Raw genomic sequence first — 22402 nt, forward strand, 5'->3', positions numbered from 1 at the left:
GGAATAGTGGAATTGGAGTCAGCTAAAAAGTATTTCCTATCCTATTCTGCACAACTTGGGTAACTACATTGTGGTGCTAAAATAATTTCCCAAGTTCGTCCTCTACTCTAATCTGCTATATTCTACTTACATGTAATTACTAGCCTATGAAATGTTTTTATTTATTTAAATAAATGATCCCACTATGAGTAATACCAATCCCCTTCCTCTCCTTCCCAGACCATGTATGCCACAAGCCCCTACTCTGACCCTCTTGTGTCAGCTGACCTTGACCCCCAGCCAATCATTGACGAGGAGGAGGGACTTATCTGGGTGGTGGGCCCAGTGCTCGCTGTTGTATTCATTATCTGCATCGTCATCGCCATCCTCCTGTACAAGAGGTAAGGACTGGAGAAAGAGACACACACACATACACAAGAAGGTGAGAGAGAAAGAGACATATTAAGTACATTCAAATACACTATCACACACAGTCTACCTTTCAGAAAAGATACACGCTCAATCACACGAACAGGCACACACATTTACACATGCACTTTCAATCACACACACACGCATTTACATGTACACAAGCACTCTCAATCAAACACATACGGTGGCTTGCGAACGTATTCACCCGCCTTGGCATTTTTCCTATTTTGTTGCCTTACAACCTGGAACCCCCCAAGTCAATACTTTGTAGAGCCACCTTTTGCAGCAATACAGCTACCAGTCTCTTGGGGTATGTCTCTAAGCTTCAAATCAAACCAAATCAAATGTATGTATATAGCCCTTCGTACATCAGCTGATATATCAACGTGCTGTACAGAAACCCAGGCTAAAACCCCAAACAGCAAGCAATGCAGGTGTTGAAGCACGTTGGCTAGGAAAAACTCCCTAGAAAGGCCAAAATCTTGGCACATCTAGCCACTGGGATTTTTGCCCATTTTTCAAGGCAAAACTGCTCCAGCTCCTTCAAGTTGGATGGGTTCCTGCTGTTGTACAGCAATCTTTAAATCATACCACAGATTCTCAATTGGATTGAGGTCTGGGCTTTGACTAGGCCATTCCAAGACATGTAAATGTTTCCCTTTTAACCACTCGAGTGTTGCCTTAGCAGCATGCTTAGGGTCATTGTCCTGATGGAAGGACCTCCGTCCCAGTCTCAACTCTCTGGAAGACTGAAACAAGTTTCCCTCAAGAATTTTCCTGTATTTAGCGCCATCCATCATTCCTTCAATTTTGACCAGTCCCTGCCGATGGAAAAACATCCCCACAGCATGATGCTCCCACCATGGCGTTCTCGGGTTATGAGAGGTGTTGGGTTTGCGCCAGAAATAGTGTTTTCCTTGATGGCCAAAAAGCTCAATTTTAGTCTCATCTGACCAGACTACCTTCTTCCACATGTTTGGGGAGTCTCCCACATGCCTTTAGGCAAACACCAAACGTGTTTGCTCATTTCTTTCTTTAAGCAATGGCTTTTTTTCTGGCCACTCTTCCGTAAAACCCAGCTCTGTGGAGTGTACGGCTTAAAGTGGGTCTATGGACAGATACTCCAATCTCCGCTGTGGAGCTTTGCAGCTCCTTCAGGGTTATCTTTGGTCTCTTTGTTGCCTCACTGATTAATGCCCTCCTTGCCTGGTCCGTGAGTTTTGGTGGGCGGCCTTCTTTTGGCAGGTTTGTTGTGGTGCCATATACTTTCAATTTTCTAAATAATGGATTTAATGGTACCTCATGGGATGTTCAAAGTTTCTGATATTTTTTTATAACCCAACCCTGATCTGTACTTCTCCACAACTTTGTCCCTGACCTGTTTGGAGAGCTCCTTGGTGTTCATGGTGCTTCTTGGTTTGTGGTGTTGCAGACTCTGGGGCCTTTCAGAACAGGTGTATATATACTGAGATCATGTGACGGATCATTTGACACTTAGATTGCACACGGGTGGACTTTATTTAATTAATTATGTGACTTAATTGGTAATTGGTGGCACCAGATCTTATTTAGGGGCTTCACATCAAAGGGGTTGAATACATATTGCATGCACAACTTTTCCGTAAAAAACAACAACAAATATTTGAATTTTTTGAAACAATTTGTCCATTACAAATTACAAATTGAATTACAGGTTGTAATGCAACACACAGAGAAGAAATCTGAGCATCTCTTGTCCTGGAACCCCGGCAGAAGCTGGCCGTTTGCTGTCACCGCTCATCAGTTAGGCGTAGGAGGGGAGTGCTCAGAGTATCTGCTACGTGTCAGTGCATGCGAATGCCCCCCCCACACACACACACACAAGAGAACCGCGCTCCTGGCTTGCTTGGTTGACCCCTTGTTGCCCTGGTGCTTCACAAGGACACATCTCTCTATCCTAGCTTCTCCCTTGTCTATTTTCAACCTTGAGTGAATACTGCTTTGGGCCACGTGGAGCAGTCTCCATAGCATCCACATTGAATGACACTGTAGAGCATATTAACGCATTACTGAGAGAATCAGTCTTGAGAGAAGACTTTGGTGAATCTGTGCTTATAGTCAGTCTATCAATAGGTATGTTGTCCACTCAACACCACGCAAGAACATGCGAAGTATCCCTGAATGCATAGGTATTCATTAAACATACCAACATCAATCCAACATGAAAAATACCAATACCAATCCAACATCATTGAGTCTTATGGCTATTTACCTTAAATTGTTAGGTGTGTGTGACTATTTGGTTGTCCCAGGGCTTCCATGTTGGACGGGCAATGTCAGAGGCACCCGTGAAGAGTATTGAACTAACTTTCGGACATCGAATTAACGGGGGGGGGGGGGGGGGGCTTCTCTGGTTTCTGTTTGTGCCCAGGCAGATTTACACAACAATGACCAAGTCAATGTCACCTGCGTGTCGGGACTTTCCGGTCCATAACCAGGAGATATATCACTTGTCAAGATCAATGTGATGGAATTGGTGCCCTGTGTGAAGAGAAAATGACAACATTGCCGTGTGTGTTGAGGCAGGGGAAAGGACAAGATCATAGCAACACAGCATCGCTGATGAACTGTATAAATCAGTCACAGGAAGATGCACACCTACATCCCCACATGGATACAGATCATAAACATGTTTATGTTCATCTGAGCTGAAAGTCATGGTTCCCTGTGTCCCAGACACCAAAACAGATCACAACGAATATAGGTGGCTTTTTTAAATTTTTTACAACGGTTAAGGGGAAAGGCCATATATACTCAAATGATATTATCTAGGTTTTTCTATGGAGTTTCTTCAATACTCCATAAAGGCACATTATTTGTATTATTTGTATTGTCATGTGTTGTTGCCTTGATGCAGTTATTCTTCAGCATAGAAACAGACACACAGAGACCTTCCATGCTTGAGTGACAATCAACCACCTGAAAGGACCCCCCCCAAAAAAAAAAATAGATATATCTTTGGATTGCACCTGTGATGAAATTATAGTATTTGAAACAACAAATAACCAATGGGGCATAATTGAGCGTGGTGTCCGTAGCGAAGCAATGCTAATCTTGTACGCCAATCAACATTGAGATACAATTGTTATTTTTTTGTAGTTAGTACTTAACTGGAAATGGTACATTGCAGTATAAAATATGAACACTATACTTCAACTTCAGCCTATGGGGCATGATACTGTTGTCAATATTATTCAGTCGTCATAGCGACGGGTCATGTTGCCGTGCCAGCTAACGTCCTGTCATGCTTTCTTTTCCCTGCTTACGAATGGAGCAGCAAACCAGACAGGTAAGAGTGAAAGGATGTGATATGCTGACAATACCACAACAACCCCCACCTCAACCCTTTTAGTATCCCTTTGAGGACATTTCCTACATTCTATCTTATTGGACAAAGTTCAATCATTGCAGAAAGTGGTTTTCCACTGCTGTGCAAATCCAACGCTCGTTCAAAAGTCAGCTGTTTGCATCGATTGAATTCAGACCCACGTGCCAAATGCTTGAATTTGAATTGACACTGTATATTTGATCAGCCAGGACAGTTCATCTTAAAGATTTGAAGTGATCTTTCATTGCTTTTGTTACTCTCACCCTACATTACATTAAAACACCAATATATTTGATATTATTCCCATTTGACGAGAACCTAGCTTGTCATTAGAGTTGACACGTTGTAACGTTTTCATCTTGATATTCACTGAATACTGAGCCATCTCACCAACCCGTCTGATTGTCCTGTCTGTCTCAATACGAAGGGGTCATTTCTCGATGAACACAACCGCTAGAAATCCCCGTTTCTTATATTCCAACACCATTCGTCCGCACGAGACAACTTACTTGCCTGTCTAGAACAGACCTGCATGCATTACAATGCCTTGACTCCCCCTCACTTTCTCCTTAATTCTCAAAATGATATATATCTATCAAAAATAGATATATTTCTTCAACTGTATGACGTCACAGGCAAATGTACTCACTGGCCAGGAAAGCACTTTAACAGCATTTCCCCAGCTTTCCCCGCACAACTACTCCCCAATCATTGCATTGCATTTTACATTTGTTTTTAGCAAATGAGCCCTTGCATCGCTAGATGGCTATTACATTGTAGGTTCTGGTTAAGGTAGATTTACCACACTCTCACAATGTTAGACATAGACTCTGTGTTCAGATGTACCCATGCTATCCTTTTCAGCCTTTTTCTTGCCCGTCTTCTCCACCAAATGTAGCAAATCGTATGGAGGCTTGAGTCATTCTGTATGGTCCTGTCTGCATGTGTTAAAACGCATGCAACGATGACCTCAGAGGGCGGCATCGACCTCGCACGACCCATTCCGTCTTTTGTTGTTGTTCCTGACCATTACACCATTGATCCCCAAGGCTGTTTACACAAGCCTCATTGCTTACCATATAATGCAAAGGTCACAGGCCAGTGATTTCACTTAGCCCTGACTAGGAGAGGTTGGAGGTCAGAAGTCAAACGATGATGAACTATTTAAAAGGTCACTCGTAGTAGAGTGATAGTCTCCCTTGTACTCTGTACACTTCTCGTTACACAGATCAAATGTATTGAGTCTTTGGGCAGATCCCCTTGTCAAAGCTCTTTGATTTAACGATTGCAAGGGGTAAAAAGTAAATGGATGGATTATAGTTCATTGATGAAATCTCCATCTTCCGTGTAGGTTAATCTTAGGTCTGAATACATATGGCACCTCGATATCTTCTCATGAGCATGATGTGAAATTATTTAAACTCTGTTCGTATTGTCGGAAGGAATTAAAGATGCTTTAACTTTATGCCTCTAGAATTGTTAATCTGATAAGCATTTATGAACATTATGATATATGTCCCACTAAGAGTAGCATTCATCCCCACGTATACTAAAGATAACACAATCTGTCGGATTAAAGGAGGACTTGAACTATCCTGGAACATCTGATGTAATTCATCATTAAGACATTATATTGTATATGTAAAATGCATACATTTGATTATATTAATTTAAGGGAATGTCTTCAACAGGAATGGAAAATGCACCAAATAAATTATATAACTTAAAAAAATAAAAACAATAGTATTGATGTTTTACATGTTTTTTCCCCACAGGAAAAGGGCAGAATCCGAAGCTAGAAAGGGCAGTCTGCCCAACAGTAAGGATATGCTGTCTCATAACCCCACCGACCCTGTGGAGCTTCGACGCATGAACTTCCAAACGCCTGGTAAGGGCTCACGCCCATCACTTCCATCTCACCCACTGTGAAAGCAAACATCAATCACACCAACCACTGCAGGGCTTCTTCGATCCAATTCACTCAATGACTTTTTAAAGTCAAAATAAAGTCAAAATAAGATGAATGTAGTTACTAATCTTTACCTGACTTAAAGGAACAGATTGAATGTCAAATTATCAAATTGTGAATGGGGTTAGTTATCACTGGGGGAGTGTGTGAATGTGATCTCCTAAATGCTAAACCAACACTTCTCACGGAGCTCTTGTGACTAGAACATTCTGTGGGGTCAATGTTCAAAGTGTGGAAAATGGACAGGTGGCAGAGAAAAAACACAGAGTGAAAAATGAAAGAGAGGGAGATGCTGGAGAAGGAGGTGTAAGACTAACACTTTTATGGCAGTTAACATCATCTGCCTGTGCGGCCTTCGCCAAGCTAACACTAGTCTCCTCAGAGTGACAGCTTAGCATGTTGGAAGTCAAAGTTAGAGGTGAGTTGAAGACTACAATACTATGACAGTGGCATAATACCATATTACATCCTGTATTAGGCCAGTGGAGGGAAGAGCGGGCCAGTGACAAGCTGTGAACACAAACGTCCCCTCCCTTTTGACCTTCTGCGGTGAGGTGAACATCCGTCATGCCTGAGCTGCCTGGTCAAGGGACCCTTTTTGTCACCGAGGGGAAAAAGATGGCCGTCACAGTTTATTTGTCCAGAGGAGAGCCAATGTATTCTCTCCCAGCTACCTTTTTTGAGTGAAGAGACATGCTCAACTTCGTAGTGGGAGCAGTATGACAGGTGTTTGGATGTTAGAATGGCTAAGAATGTTAGAATGTTAAAGCCATATTTTTCAGGTCACCTCGTATGAAAGAGGAATACATTCTAAAGACTATGAATATTTATGAAACCCCTACTCTCAATGACCTTATATCCATTACTGGCCATTACAAACTTGGCAAGCGGGGGCCTATTTTCCCCCTCTCAGTTTCCACTTTGAGAAGTCGAGTTCAGAGTGATCTAAACCTCCACACTTTCCCCATTCTGGAACTATTCCGGAAACCTCTACAACCATCTTGATTAGTCTCACACACCCTTCTCATTTTCCAAAGAGCCACTCAAAGTGTCTCTCGACTTGCTGGAGAGGTCCAAACATCTCTGTCTCCCTCTTTTATAACTTCCTCTCCAACGCTGATTGGTGCTACATTATACCTCGTTTCTCTTCCCTCCCTCACTCCCTCCCTCTTGTCATCCCTCTCGCACGTCGCTGCTCCTCAATGCACATTTCCATTCTGAGGACGCTTGATGTGTGCATGACGCCACTCGGCGAACGATTGTTCCATTGTCAACCTGCGGATGAAAATGAGTCTTGAGCGGTAGGGGCCGATAGAAACACCCTCCGGAGAGAGAGAGAGAGAGAGCGAGTGAGAGCACACAAGAAAATAGGTCCCGTTTTTTCCTTTAGCTAATGGCTACTTGTGTTATCAGTGTAGATGAAAAGACCACTGACAGACACCTGTCTCAGACGGGAGAGTGGGCAATACGGCGCCTGTGTCCCGGCTATTATGAAACCTCAGCTATCTGGGACACGGTGATAGCCCTTTGTGAGGACGCTGCCGTCACGAACCCTGAACACTATTTACATTTAACAATGTCAGTTCTTCCTTGTCAAAGTAAAGTCCACTAAAGTTTTTATGCAAGGTGAAACGTCCTGCCTGCAGGCTTTGTATGATATCTGATGGTCAGAATGGATTTCATTATAGGATTGTGTGAGCTCTTGACTCGGTTCTTCAGTGTCTTCGAATTGCCCCTTCTGTTTTGTTGAGTGTTTTAATTTATTTCCCCCTGATTTACGTATTGTGGCGTAGGCTAGCTTCTAGCATGTCAATGTGTGTGGTACTAACTGGTCAATGGGACATTTTAGATGATACAATGTAGAACTTTAGTTTCCTTCAGACCCCTTCCCCAACTGTTTCTAGCCCTAAAACAAAATAATCATCACATTGCTACAATCGTCTGCAACATTTTATTTATGCCGCCGTTTCCTCCGCAGGTTCAGGTGACCCTAGTTACCCCAGTAACTTCCATTTGTCAAGTTAGTTGGTCTTGTTTATGCATTCGTCACATTCTTCTTTTTTCTCTTTTGTTTTGTTACGGGGTTTTTTCCCATCCCGCTGTCTTCCTCCTTTCTACATAGGCTTGTAGTCAATCTCAACCCCCATCTAATCCACACGTTACTCATTGCCATGTCACCTATCGCAGGAGGCAGAGTTAAAAAATGACACCCCAGTCATCAATCAAAGCAGACAACATTTCGGCCTAACTTTGATTCGTTTCGTTGTCGTTTGGTTTGTTTGTGCATTTGTTTGTGTCTTGCGTCATGTTAACTCTCGCCGGTCTCTTCGGCGTAAATAACATTCTTCTCTCACAGTAGGAAGTGTTACAGGAAGTGAAGTGTGCTTCATTTATTGTCATTGGCTTCCTTTCCTGTCATATCTTCCTATGAGCATGCCACTGCTTTGAGTGAAAAACTGGCCTAACAACGATCACTTCCACCTCTTACACACATGCTGCTTTTCTAATGATTCACTGGTTGTAACTGTGGTAGCAACCCCTTACCCTGGCGACTGACCTCTTGTCCGTTTGATTGATAGGCATGGCCAACCACCCACCAATCCCCATTTTGGACCTGGCCGATCATCTGGAGCGATTGAAAGCCAACGACAACCTGAAGTTTTCACAAGAATACGAGGTAAACATGAGGCTTCAGTATCTTTCCTATCTGATTGTGTCCTACCTGTTTGCATATTTAGGTCAGATTGGAGATGTTATCGGAGAAAGATTACTGTTTTTCGATGAACTAAGATGCCATCTGTCATTCAGAACAAAGGGTTGGTATATTAAAGGGTTTTGACATTTGATTATGCTATATGTCCTGTTTGGGACTGACTTGTGCAGCCCTGCTACAGTGTATGTGAAAACATGAACATGCTTCCAATAATCTACATGCTTGTTAGCGTATGGAACCCCAACAGTTTAGGCTCATGTACAAGAGAGAGGCTGGCTGCCCTCTAAACTCATTGTGTCACTCATTGTCACTCATTGTGTAATGTGTCATGGAGTTTATTTAAGCCTCAAGTCTCGCCATGTAATGTTATTTTTCCGGGACCCTTTAATCCGGTCATTACAAAAATGTCACAGCCCTGACACAAAGCCAGTCCTCACATGGCAGCTGGCATACGGGGAAAAAATGAAGATGGCTTCCCGTGGAGAACCTGTTCACCGGTCTCACCTGGGAAACCCAAATCCCCAATCCTTCCAATCTGCCCCATACAAAGTGAAAATCAAACATTCATCCAGTGACAGCAGGCTTGATTGAAAGGACCGTCATCCCACGCCGCCGTATCTCTGAACGGTAATCATTTTGGCATTTAATATGGACGCAGCTCGGAAAAGGTCAGTATCTCACCAACGCACCGTAAACTCATTAGCCCGCAGACAAGGTGAGGTGACTCGTCAGCCAGGATTCGCCAAAGTCTCTCATCTTCGACCTGGGAGGGAGAAGGGAAGTGGAGGCTGGAGTTGTCTTCGGTTCAGTGCGTTCACAAAAACATAATCCTATTTCCGTGATTTCATCAGACAATGAAACCTAGTGGGTTTGATTGATTGGAGCAGAATGTCAGGGGCCAAAAGTAAAGTTACTGTCGCCAGGTTTTTCCCACCACTCACACACACATCACTCTCGGCAGCCACTTCACAAATGGGGAATTAAATACCTTTAAAGCCCAATAAATCTCTCCCGTTTTTCCACCGCCGCTTGTCATTGCTAGATGGATTCTGTACGAAACACAATGGGAGTAAATCTAAATAGATGGACTTGCGTACGCCTGAATGTCACTGAAGCTGCAGAATTGTGCTCGAGCGCCAGGTTCCTTTCAGGGGCAATGCGTGTGGTGGAACTGCAGTCGACCTCTATCTCTCCCTCCCCTCTTGTTCTCTCTGTGCCTTTGTCTCTGCCTCTGTCTCTGTCTCTGCCTTTGTCTCTGCCTTTGTCTCAATCTCTGCCTCCAACTCTCTCTCCCTGTCCCTTTCACTCCCTCTACCACCACTGCTCCGAACCATGAGATCACGATGTGGCTGGCTGCCAAGCTCCCCCGACCATTATTGCGGCTTAAGTACATTGAATTTTAATTCTGAGACAGGTATTTTCACAAGGAATTCAAATAAATTTTCTGAGCACAAGGAAACCAGGGTTCTTTATTATGAGCAAAGTAGCGACCTCAACATACAGTACCAGTCAAATGTTTGGACACACCTACTCAATCAAGGGTTTTTCTTTATGAATACATTGTAGAATAATAGTGAAGACATCAAAACTATGAAATAACACATATGGAATCATGTAGTAACCAAAAAAGTATTTTATATTTGAGATTCTTCAAAGTAGCCACCCTTTGCCTTGATGACAGCTTTGTACACTCTTGGTATTCTCTCAACCAGCTTCACCTGGAATGCTTTTCCAACAGTCTTGAAGGACTTCCCACATATGCTGAGCACTTGTTGACTGCTTTTCCTTAACTCTGCGGTCAGACTCATCCCAAACCATCTCAATTGGGTTGAGGTCAGGGAATTGTGGAGGCCAGGTCATCTGATGTAGCACTTCATCACTCTACTTCTTGGTCAAACAGCCCTTACACAGCCTGGAGGTGTGTTGGGCCATTGTCCTGTTGAAAAACAAATGATAGTCCCACTAAGCGCAAACCAGATGGGATGGCGTATTGCTGCAGAATGCTGGTTAAATGTGCCTTGAATTCTAAATAAATTACAGACATTGTCACCAGCAAGCACCCCCACACCATCACACCTCCTCCTCCTCCATGCTTCACGGTGGGAACCACACATGCGGAGATCATCTGTTCACCTACTCTGCATCTCACAAAGAAACGGTGGTTGCAACCAAAAATATCCAATTTGGACTCCAGACCAATGGACAGATTTAAACCGGTCTAATGTCCATTGCTTGTTTTTCATGGCCCAAGCAAGTCTCTTATTCTTATTGGTGTCCTTCAGTTGTGGTTTCTTTGCAGCAATTTGACCATGAAGGCCTGATTCACATAGTCTCCTCTGAACAGTTGATGTTGAGATGTGTCTGTTACTTGAACCATTTATTTGGGCTGCAATCTGAGTTGCAGTTAAGTCTAATGAACTTATCCTCTGCAGCAGAGGAAACTCTGGGTCTTCCTTTCCTGTGGCGGTCCTCATGAGAGCCAGTTTCATCATAGCGCTTGATGGTTTTTGCAACTGCACTTGAAGAAACTTTCAAAGTTCTTGAAATGTTCCTCATTGACTGACCTTCATGTGTCTTAAAGTAATGATGGACTGTCGTTTCTCTTATGCTTGTTTGAGCTGTTCTTGCCATAATATGGACTTGGTGTTTTACCAAATAGGTATATCTTCTGTATACCAACCCTACCTTGTCATAACACATTTGATTGGCTCAAATGCATTAAGAAGGAAAGATATTCCACAAATGTACTTTCAACAAGGTAAGGTACACCTGTTAATTGAAATGCATTCCGGGTGACTACTTTGAAGAATCTCAAAATATAACATATATTTTGAGTTGTTTAACACTTTTTAGGTTACTACTTGATGTGTGATTTCATAGTTTTGATGTCTTCACTATTATTCTACAATGTAGAGGCCCTACACCCAAACAAGGGCACTGCGTTCATCCACCTCTGGCCTGCTCGCCTCCCTACCACTGAGGAAGTACAGTTCCCGCTCAGCCCAGTCAAAACTGTTCGCTGCTCTGGCCCCCCAATGGTGGAACAAACTCCCTCACGACGCCAGGACAGCGGAGTCAATCACCACCTTCCGGAGACACCTGAAACCCCACCTCTTTAAGGAATACCTAGGATAGGATAAAGTAATCCCTCTCACCCCCCTTAAAAGATTTAGATGCACTACTGTTCCACTGGATGTCATAAGGTGAATGCACCAATTTGTAAGTCGCTCTGGATAAGAGCGTCTGCTAAATGACTTAAATGTAAATGTAAATGTAGTACAAATAAAGAAAAACCCTTGAATGAGTAGCTGTGTCCAAACTTTTGACTGGTACTGTATTTGGTGAATGCACCAATTTGTAAGTCGCTCTGGATAAGAGCGTCTGCTAAATTACTTAAATGTAAATGTATTTGGATGAAAATATGTCAGCTTAGCCAAAAATTTGTGGCTCACTGGCTCACACAGCATTCTGGTCCCACAGTGTAAATTATTCAGATAATGAATGTCACACAGCTGGATTTGGTCTTACTCACAACGTTCACATGCTCTTAACACTAAGTCAAGGGGGCATGACAAAGCCTGTTCACTCTCCGGAGACTGAAAATATTTGGCATAGGTCCTCAGAGGGTTCTACAGCAAAGGTTCTACAGCTGCACCATCGAGAGCATCCTGCTGACTGGTTGCATCACATCCTGTTATGGCATCCGCCCGGCCTCCGACCGCAAGGCATTACAGAGGGTAGTGCGTACGGCCCAGTACATCACTGGGGCCAAGCTTCCTGCCATCCAGGACCTCTATACCAGGTGGTGTTAGAGGAAGGCCCTAAAAATGGTCAATCTCCAGCCACCCCAGTCACAGACTGTTCTCTCTGCTACCACATGGCAAGCGGTACCAGTGCTCCAAGTCTAGGTCCAAAAAGCTTCTACCCCCAAGCCATAAGCCTCCTGAACAGCTATTCAAATGGCTACCCAGACTATTAGCATTGCCCCCCTTTTCGCGCTGCTGATACTCTCTGCTATTATCTATACATAGCCACTTTAATAACTCTACCTACACGTACTGTACATATTACCTCGACTAACCGGTGCCCCCGCTCATTGACTCTGTACCAGTACCCCCTGTATATAGCCTCGCTGTTGTTATTTTCAACATTTCCACTAGCTTAATTTCACCAATTATGTCATGTCACTGCCAGATCAGTTATTACTATTGAGGAAGGAAGGATGCTTTTAAATCATATTTGAAAATGTTTCCCTCTCTATGCCTTCTGTCTGCCCTTTGGCTTCTAATACCCTTTATTCCTAGTAGTAAGCATAATCCAGCTCATAACTCCTTTACTGGAAACATTAAAAGTTAGAGACTCAGATCGTTAAAGAACACAGCCCAATATTTCCTCTGACATGTGAAATGGAACACTATCTTTCACAACATGGTGTTTTCTCCCAAATGGCTAGTGGTATTACATTTTATAGCCCATTTATTTACGCTGAGGGATCGTTTTCAATCCAGGCTTTACAGAGCTATAAAAGGATTAGATTGCTGATTCTTTTGGTTGTACTCAACTGTACGGCTCTTCTGTGTACCGTAAACACTAACCCGATAGATGGACCAAGGATGGTCGAGAGAAAACATGGCCTTTTTGGAAAACCTCATCTAGAAATAGTGGACTCTTATCGTATCCTAGCCAATAGAGAGAGAGAATGACCTTTGACTAAAAGCATATTTGAAAGTCAACACATTCCGCCATGTTTTTTCCTCTTCCTTCATGCCGTGAAGACCGTACTCTCTCTCCGGGCTTTTGAGACCAATGTTCAGCCATTGTATGCTTCTCTGCCAACTGTAATTAGAAATTTGTCAACCCAAACATTGCTTGCAGGCAGGGCAGATGCCTATCAAAATTCTATTTTCAAAAGACAGTGAAGAGTAGGAATACATTTTGTTACAAAAGTAAATAACTTGAGGTCGATCAATGCTATAATATTGTGAAGTATGCTTTTTCCTCACAATTCTGAATAAGCTAAATGTTTGTTGTTGTTGTGAATAACGTTCAACTCTAAATTGATCATCTTTCGTCAATGATGGCTAATCCGTCAATAATGTCTGATCCCTGGCCGTGATCCTGCTCTCCGAGGGTGTCTCAGGGGGGAGTGGGAAATGCAACAAACATTTCCATTTCTAATCTCACTCTCGTACAGGTAACCCACATGTACATGCAGTGAAACAGGACACATATAAGCACCCCTTATTTGACCTTTGATCATTCCAAGTGAGCATCCCAAATGGCACCCTATTCCCTTTTATAGTGCCCTACTATATACCCCTTAGGACCCATAGGGCTCTAATCAATAGTAGTGTACTATATAAGGAATAGTGTGCCATTTGGACACAGCGCCAACCATCCTTCAGTTTAGACTGACAAAAAGGAGGCTCAGTTAAAACCATGACCTTCATCTGATTTCACACTAAATAGCTGTACCCCATTATGAATGTATTCGTATGTTTTAATTGTGCCATTCACTTTAGCAAGTGAAAGCACCCATTTCTTTAAAGAGTAATTGAGAATGTCATGCGATTGAACTCAACTTCATTAAGGTCGCACATGCTCAGGTTAGGTACGATTTGATCTATAGTTGAAGAGTTGAATAATCTTCCTGTACACTTAGCTTTAAGTTAAAGTTATATATTTCCGTTGTTACTTTGTATGAGTAGGATTTGTATCTAGCATCGTTGCTTTATATACTGTACTGTATTTGTATACCCACTGCTTGTCAGCTAGACTAGGGTTTCCCAGACTCGCTCCTGGAGTCCCCCCTGGGTGCACGTTTTGTTTTTTTCCCTGATGATTCAAATATTTCAAAGCGTGATGATGAGTTGGTTATTAGAATATAGTGCTATAGGGCAAAAACCAAAACCCTGTGCTAGATGATGAGGCCAAATACACTGACACGGCGGCAGGGAAAGCAAAACTGTACAGTGTATTTATGGTACAGTTTATCCCTCCTCTTCTCCATTTCAGAACCAGTGTACAGGATGCATGTGAGCATGCGTCACTGGATATGTAGGGACGCATAATATGGAATGATGGCGTTAGAATGCACCAGCCAGCTTTGGGACGGCTACACTTACCAGGGCTTGTCACTTACTCAAAATGTCTGTCATGCTACATGCCAAAATAACCCTGGACGCTTTGGAAAATTACAGTTAAGGCAGTGGAACGCGGGCCTAGAGTTTCAAGCTGATAATCCTGAAGAGTGTAAATACCGTCAAGCTTGAAGTCATAGTTCACCCAAATTACAAAAATGACCAATATTCGGGATATTGACTTGCATTGGTTTTGTGCCACAAATGCAAAACAATATATATTTGGAGACAGTGGCCAGGTAAACCAAACCCAAGTATGGATTGCTGTCATACCTTGTCCATCTGCTACTTACAGGGCAAGGAAACCAATATGAAATGTTGTAATTTGGGTGAACTATCCCTTTAAATGTGTCTGGTGAATCTTCACAGTACTATAAAATGTTTTTTTTTGCTAATCCTCTGAATGATTATTATTGATCCTAGTTTGAATCTGTAGTACTGCTCTGGGAGATGGAGCTAAATGGTGGTCGTGAGCACAAGTGATAAGTTATAAAGGAAAGTCATGAATAAAATATCTCTCTACTTACAGTCCATCGACCCCGGGCAGCAGTTCACGTGGGAACACTCCAACCTGGAAGTCAACAAACCAAAGAACAGATATGCTAACGTGATAGCATACGACCACTCCAGAGTCCTGCTATCAGCTATTGACGGTAAGCAGCTTGGCTTGAAATGACTGTAAGTCCACTTCCACACCACTGTCTTCTGTCCCCTATGAGTATTAGCATACATTGAGTTATGCTATCTATGAAATCATATACACACTGCTCTCGTTTTGCAGGTCAATTTAAGATTTCAATAACATTCCTATATGAGGATTTACTTAATAAATATTGTATGTTATCATCAGTGGGGGGGGTTTCCCTCTCAAAGCTTTTCCTCCACTTCCCCAAGTGTCTTCAGACTATCAGCCATGATGTTTTATTCAACCTGTAAAGGACCTCAACTGAACTCTTTCAGGCATATCTGCATGATATATTTCTATCGGCAGTTTGTTTCAGCTAACAGTGATTTCTTTTGAAGAGCTAGTTAATCCATCTCTCTTCACTCACACACACACACACACACACACACACACACACACACACACACACACACACACACACACACACACACACACACACACACACACACACATACCTAACCATTTCCATTACATTTTTCCCATAGACAAAAAAAATATGATAAAAAAGAAACATTAACAGACTTCTGCTCTCCCAGTAAGTGGATGCTAATGGGAAGAAACCAGATAAAGTCTCTTTGCAGTCTCCCAGAAAGCCCATGCAGCTGAGAGTGTTGATGGATCCCATTAACTAGGCATAAACACACATCTGTAAGCCCACATCGAAGCCTTTGTGAGGGAGGAAACCGCTACTCCGCCAGACAGGCTTGTGGGACTTCCCCCTCGGAGCTCAGAACAAAGCCTTTGGCAACCAGGACTTCTTTGTTTACTTTGATTGAGTTATTTTGGCGCGAGGGACTTGTCTGTATAAGTAGATCACCAAGCAAGCGACTGACTGTCGAGATTGGAATGGAGGAAGTTTTCCTCAGCTGCTTTTGTAATCCCCTGATGTGTGGTAAAGTGTATGGTAGACTATTAGCATTGGCTATGCTAGAGGGGAATTGGGTGACACTTAACTTGACCCCTCGGTCCTTACAGGCCCACATAACAATGTCATGATAATGTTATAACAGATGTCATAAACAGTCCCAACACATGTTCAGCATCATCTGTTGACTTATCATAGTCATTAATCATGTCCACATCATATTGTTGTTGTGTGCTGTAAGACACGAGTACCACTTCATTAAGTCATTTGTACGCTTCCACAGGACTTTCATTTAGTTAGCCAACCTTTGTGTCTTCCTCCCACTTTGAACTCCAAACCATCCATCAAAATGTCTCCTTTCATTTTGACATTCCTCACCAGATGAATACACATTATGTAAGCAGACATCTGTATAGTCAGTTTTCCACTGTACTCTGCTTCAAAGCTGTCCCTGGACTCTATTCTTAACTCTGTTGAGACGCAGTTCAAAGTGGACCGACTTGAGTCACTGGCCAGCCCTATCTCAAAAGGTCAGTGCAGCCAAAAGTGGGAAATCACAACATAATCACGGTTTTCCGTTGCTTGATCAAGGAGCTTTTAAAGCCCAGGTATAGCGGTTATTCTCCAATTGTTGAAATTGTGAAGGCAGGTTGATGATGTAGCAGCAGAGAGAAGCAAACTCATCAAATGTTATTTGTCACATGCTTCGTAAATAACACGTGTAGACCAACAGTGAAATGCTTACTTACTAGCCTTTTCTAACAATGCAGAGAGAAAGAAATTAGAAATAGTGTATATTTCTATTATTTTATAATAACATGAGGAATAAATACACAATGAGTAACGATAACTTATATACATGTGTACCAGTACCTAGTCGATGTGCAGGGGTACAAGGTAAATGTGGTAGATATACATACGGATAAAGTGACTAGGCAACGGGATAGATAATAAACAGTAACAGCAGCGTATGTGATGAGTCAAAGGAGATTAGTTCAAAAAGGGTCAACGCAGATATTCCAGGTAGCTATTGGTTAACTATTTAACTTACTGTTGACCAGTCTCAGTGCAGTGGGCAGCTGGGAGGAGGTGCTCTTATTCTCCATGGACTTTCCAGTGTCCCAGAATCTTTTGGAGTTAGAGCTACAGGATGCAAATTTATTTTTGAAAAAGCCAGCCTTTTCTTTCCTAACTTGAGGGTAGAAGCTGTTCATCTTGAGGGTCGAAGTGGTTTATAGCTTGAGTGTAGAAGCTGTTCAGGGTCCTGTTGGTTCCAGACTTGGTGAATCGCTGACCGCTTGCTGGTGACTTGGGTGGCTGGAGTCTTTACCCATTTTTAGGGCCTTCCTCTGACTCCGCCTGGTATAGAGGTCCTGGATGGAAGTGAGCTCGGCCCCCAGTGATGTACCGTAGGTTTATATCCTGGCACCACACTGCCAAATCTCTGACCTCCCTGTAGACAGTCTCATCGTCGTCGGTGATCATTCCTACCACCGTCATGTCGCCTGCAAACTTAATGATGAGGTGAGAGACATGCGCAGCCACACAGTCTTGGGTAAACAGGGAGTACAGCAGGGGACTATGCACGCACCCCTAAGGGGCCCCTGTGTTGAGGGTCAGCATGGCAGATGTGTTGTTGCCTAGCTTCACCACCATGGGGCAACCCTTCAGGAAGTCCAGGATCCAGTTGCAGAGGGATGTGTTTAATCCCAGGATCCTTAGCTTAGTGGTGAGCTTGGATGGCGCAATGATGTTGAACGCTGAGCTGTAGTCAGTGAACAGCATTCTCACGAACGTGTTCCTTTTGTCCAAGTGGGAAAGGGCAGTCTGGAGTGCATTAGAGATCGCGTAATCTGTGGATCTGTTGGAGTGAGTCCAGGATGTCTGTGATGAAGATGAGGTTGATGTGAGCCATGGCCAGCCTTTCAAAGCATTTCATGGCTACAGATGTGAGTGCTACAGGTGATACTCATTTAGACAGGTTACCTTGGCTTTTTTTATTCTTTTTTTATTTAATTTAACCTTTATTTAACTAGACAAGTCAGTTAAGAACAAATTCTTATTTACAATGCTGACCTATCCCGGCCAAACCCGGACGATGCTGGGCCAATTGTGTGTCGCCCTATGGTACGGCCAGATGTGGCCAGATGTGATGCAGCCTGGATTCAAACCAGATACTGCAGTGACACCTCTTGCACTGAGATGCAGTGCCTTAGACCACTGTACCACTTAGGAGTAATTTTTGGGCACAGGGACTATGGTGGTCTGCTTGAAATATGTAGGTATTACAGACTGGGTCAGGGAGGTTGAAAATGTCAGTGAAAACACTTGCCAGCTGGTCAGTTCATGCTCTGAGTATACATCCTGGTAATCCGTCTGGCCCTGCAGCGTTGTGAATGTTAACCTTTTTAAAGGTCTAGCTCACATCATTTATGGACTCATGACCTCTTGCCTGGGGTTACAGGCCAACCTAGTACTCTGAAAGATAACTTTTTCCAAAAGTTACTTCAGTGTGGATTAATACCAAAATAAATGGAAAGCCAATAAAATTCCTAACACACATGGCACTTTCAGACAGTTTTAAGACAAGCTGCCAATTTTGTATGTGATTCTTCGATCATTTGCCAAGTTTTAATATCTGCGCCATATTATTAGTTGTGTTTCTGTCTTGATAACGATATTGAAAGTGTTGCAAGCAGATGGTTGCGTTCTCCACAAATCATGAGTGACACTTCAGCTGTCTTCCGAGAAACCATTTAGCAAATATGCATCCAGACACTCTTGTTTTCATTAAATCATGATAGTGTCTCTTTTTCCCTTCCAGTTTGAAAGCTGGGGCCTTAATCGTCTTTATCCCTTGTCCATCATGGAACTATACAGCCAGGCAACGGCTGTACTAAAGGGTTTAGGAGGGAAAAGGAAGGGAGGAAAAGAAGAGTAAGAAATGTTGGGGTTTGAATGAGCTCACATTCTTTCTTTTTTTTTTTTGGTTGTACTAAATACGTTACCTGGGAGAAAAGGGGAAGGGAGGAGAGCTGGAGCGTGGGTGGGTTGACTGTGGAAACGTGGCGCCCATGCAGATGAGACTTATCTTCGTCGTCCATGTGTGCACCGGGCCCTCAACTGCCAGTCCCGAAGCATTGACTAACTGTCAGCTCCGTCTTCTCCTCTTCCCGGATTGGAAAAGACCACGGCGCTTTCATTTAGCAAGCGGTGAAAAAAGAGGAGAGTAGGAGGTTTTGTTGTTTGTTTTTCTCTCTGTGAGGTTGAGGAGAGAGGTGGGGAGAAGGCGTTTTTCAAAGCCAAACTCTATCTCTCAAGTTCACGGTAGATAGCGGAAATGCTCTTTTTGGAATCATCGTTACATTCAAGAGTAAGATAACAATTGACACAGTGATTCAACAAGTAGACCGCCATTTTGTGTTGATAGATGACACAAAAGGCACACAATGGCAAAGCTTAAACGAAAAACACAGTATAGACTGTTTGCCTGGGTAGTGCCTGAGTAAGAAAACTAACCCTGGAGTTGTGTCCTTTTTTGTTTGAAATAACTCAGTCAGGATTAAGTGTTGTTTATTGTCAAAACAACTGAAGGTATTGAGTCGGACGAGCAGGGGTCTAAACCTGTAAGCACTACCATAGTGGGACTTCACCTTTCACAGTACCTGCTAGTGGATGGACTAACATTATTGATCCCTCTGAAGCTAAAGCCACTGTTTTGTGTCACTCATTGCGTTTTTCCCTGTGTGTCGTACAACCAAGGTTAATCACTCTCCACACACAGACCACACACACACACACACACACAGACACACACACACACACACACACACACACACACACACACACACACACACACACACACACACACATCATCATCATCATCAACCATTCTAATCCCTTTCCCTCCTCTTTCCAAGGTATCCCTGGAAGTGATTACATTAACTCCAACTACATTGACGGCTACAGGAAGCAGAATGCGTACATCGCCACGCAGGGCTCACTGCCTGAGACGTTTGGCGACTTCTGGAGGATGATCTGGGAACAGCGGAGTGCCAACATCGTCATGATGACCAAGCTGGAGGAGAGATCGAGGGTAAGCACAGATCTGGGATCAGCCCTATGGGATCCATTATTGTTCATTTGATTATCATGCTCTGAGTAGAATGTGTCTTTAGCAGAGGTCTAGGTCTATTGCACAGATCCACGTTATTCAACCCTGACATTAGTCATAGTCGAAGAAACAACATTTAGTAATTCTCTGAATGTCCATATATGGGACACGTGTCATATTATTGGATTTGTAAACAAGAAAAAGTCAGGCACTGAAATGTGTAACTATACCATTGTTATATGTTCTACCTCAAGCATCTACATTTGAATATCAGTACATGGTCTGTAAAGCATGTAATTAGAGATTCCAGATATACCTGTCAGATGCAAAATAGGTACAATTCAATGTGCCTGTTTTCCATTAGCTTACTTCCAAGCTTTATTCAAACGGCAACATTATACCTTAACTCATGACTCCTCATGGCTCCTCCATTTTCTTCTGTGATGCAAATTCCCTGCCTTAACATTTTCTTTGGCCTGCCCATTCTTCCTTTCATTCTGTGTTCCTATTTCTTTGTGTATTTTGTGTCATGTCCCTTCAGATTCCCTCATATTTCTATTCTGATGCCAATGGATGTCACTCACTCCTTTATTTGCCACAACATGAGTTTTCCACTTGTCTTTTTTAGTATTAGTGCTGCTAAACCGTTAGTGTAGTTAGTCGCATGGCCACTAGGCTAGCCAGCAGCACTGCTTTAAAGGGACAATCTGCCGTTGCTACATCCATTTTTTTTTTCAACTTTGAAACGAATAATACATACCCGTTGATTGTTGAAGAATTTAACAAATACATGCCTCATAAGCTTAGCTCAATAGTTCTACCCCGTCAGAACACCAAATATGAGCTGGTTTTGCTCCTTCCTTTGTAAACAATGTAATTGTAAACAAACACTGTAGAGCCTAAAAAAACATGGTTAAAACTATAATTTTTTTTATGGATGGTCAGTGCTCTCTCTGTGAATTTGAGAGTGGTTACATGTGTGGTTACAGCCCCATCCCTCAGGTATTTACCAAAATAGTTGTGGGGTGACCGCTTAGTTATTGTCTGAACTGCTAAACGACAATACTGTAATGAAGGTTTGAACGGCAGATTGCCCCTTTAAGCTATAGCGGAATATGTCGCTAATGCTAAAATGTCAGTCACTCGGCACAACAACCAAGCACACAGCACTTTTTCACTCTTTCAAGGTGAAAAGACACACTTGTGTCTGACACTGCAAGGTCTCTTATGTATGTTTGAAATCACAAAGAAACAAAGACTGCATGGTCTCCACAAGTTGCAAGGTCGCTACTTACACACAATTCCTTCTCTAAAGATCTGTATTAACTTGTTTAAATGGTCTCCCAAGAGACCTTGGTCTCTCAAGAGGAGAACAATTCAATGTATTCTACATGACATGTCACTGTATTACCTGGTAGAACTCAATGAATAGATGTTGTGAGTGGATTGCTTTCACTATTCGCTAGCCTATATTGTAGACCCGAGTGCATGTTTTGATGTCTGGTTCTAGTTCTGTTGTGAATACATACAAAAGCTGCCTTATAGAACTCTGTCAAGCTTTAGCAGCTTGTTTGACAGCATTTTGATGATTTAATAAGCTTCATTGTGTAGCTAACATCCTTTGGATGATTGGCTCGAAACATCTGAAGCCCTCTCGGTATATTGCTCGTATCCCAAGGATGGACATTGACTCGAAGCAGATGCTCTCATACACTACATATACAAAAGTATGTGGACAGCCCTTCAAATGAGTGGATTTGTCTATTTCAGCCACACCCATTGCTGACAGGTGTATAAAATGAATCACACAGCCATGCAATCTCCATAGACAAGCATTGGCAGTAGAATGGTCTTACTGAAAAGTTCAGTGACTTTCAAGTGGCACTGTCATAGGATGCCACCTTTCCAACAAGTCCGTTTGTAAATTTGTCCCCTGCTAGAGCGGACCCAGTCAACTGTAAGTGCTGTTATTGTGAAGTGGAAACGTCTAGGAGCAACAACGGCTCAGCCGCAAAGTGGTAGGCCACACAAGCTGACAGAATGCAACCGCCAAGTGTTGTCCTCAGTTGCAACACTCACTACCGAGTTCCAAACTGCCTCTGGAAGCAACGTAAGCACAAGAACTGTTCATCAGGAGC

At 42.9% G+C, this 22402-nt stretch overlaps 1 protein-coding gene across 11 annotated transcripts in view; it reads left to right on the top strand.

Moving 5' to 3' along the window:
• The window catches only part of LOC115133550 (receptor-type tyrosine-protein phosphatase delta-like), a 211448-nt gene that overhangs the window by 161262 nt on the left and 27784 nt on the right, over positions 1 to 22402 (top strand). For 4 of the 11 annotated variants that reach the window (XM_065021895.1, XM_065021896.1, XM_065021898.1 and 1 more), the window contains 7 exons: positions 220 to 380; positions 3725 to 3739; positions 5554 to 5666; positions 7726 to 7767; positions 8327 to 8424; positions 15130 to 15253; positions 20071 to 20246. In XM_065021895.1, the coding sequence (XP_064877967.1) occupies positions 220 to 380; positions 3725 to 3739; positions 5554 to 5666; positions 7726 to 7767; positions 8327 to 8424; positions 15130 to 15253; positions 20071 to 20246 (729 nt within the window). The remainder of the gene's footprint in view (positions 1 to 219; positions 381 to 3724; positions 3740 to 5553; positions 5667 to 7725; positions 7768 to 8326; positions 8425 to 15129; positions 15254 to 20070; positions 20247 to 22402) is intronic. The other 7 variants (XM_065021902.1, XM_065021903.1, XM_065021905.1 and 4 more) reach the window with 3 other exon arrangements.

This window comes from Oncorhynchus nerka, linkage group LG8 (genome assembly GCF_034236695.1).
Source record: "Oncorhynchus nerka isolate Pitt River linkage group LG8, Oner_Uvic_2.0, whole genome shotgun sequence".
In the NCBI taxonomy this organism is placed as follows: Eukaryota; Metazoa; Chordata; class Actinopteri; order Salmoniformes; family Salmonidae; genus Oncorhynchus; species Oncorhynchus nerka.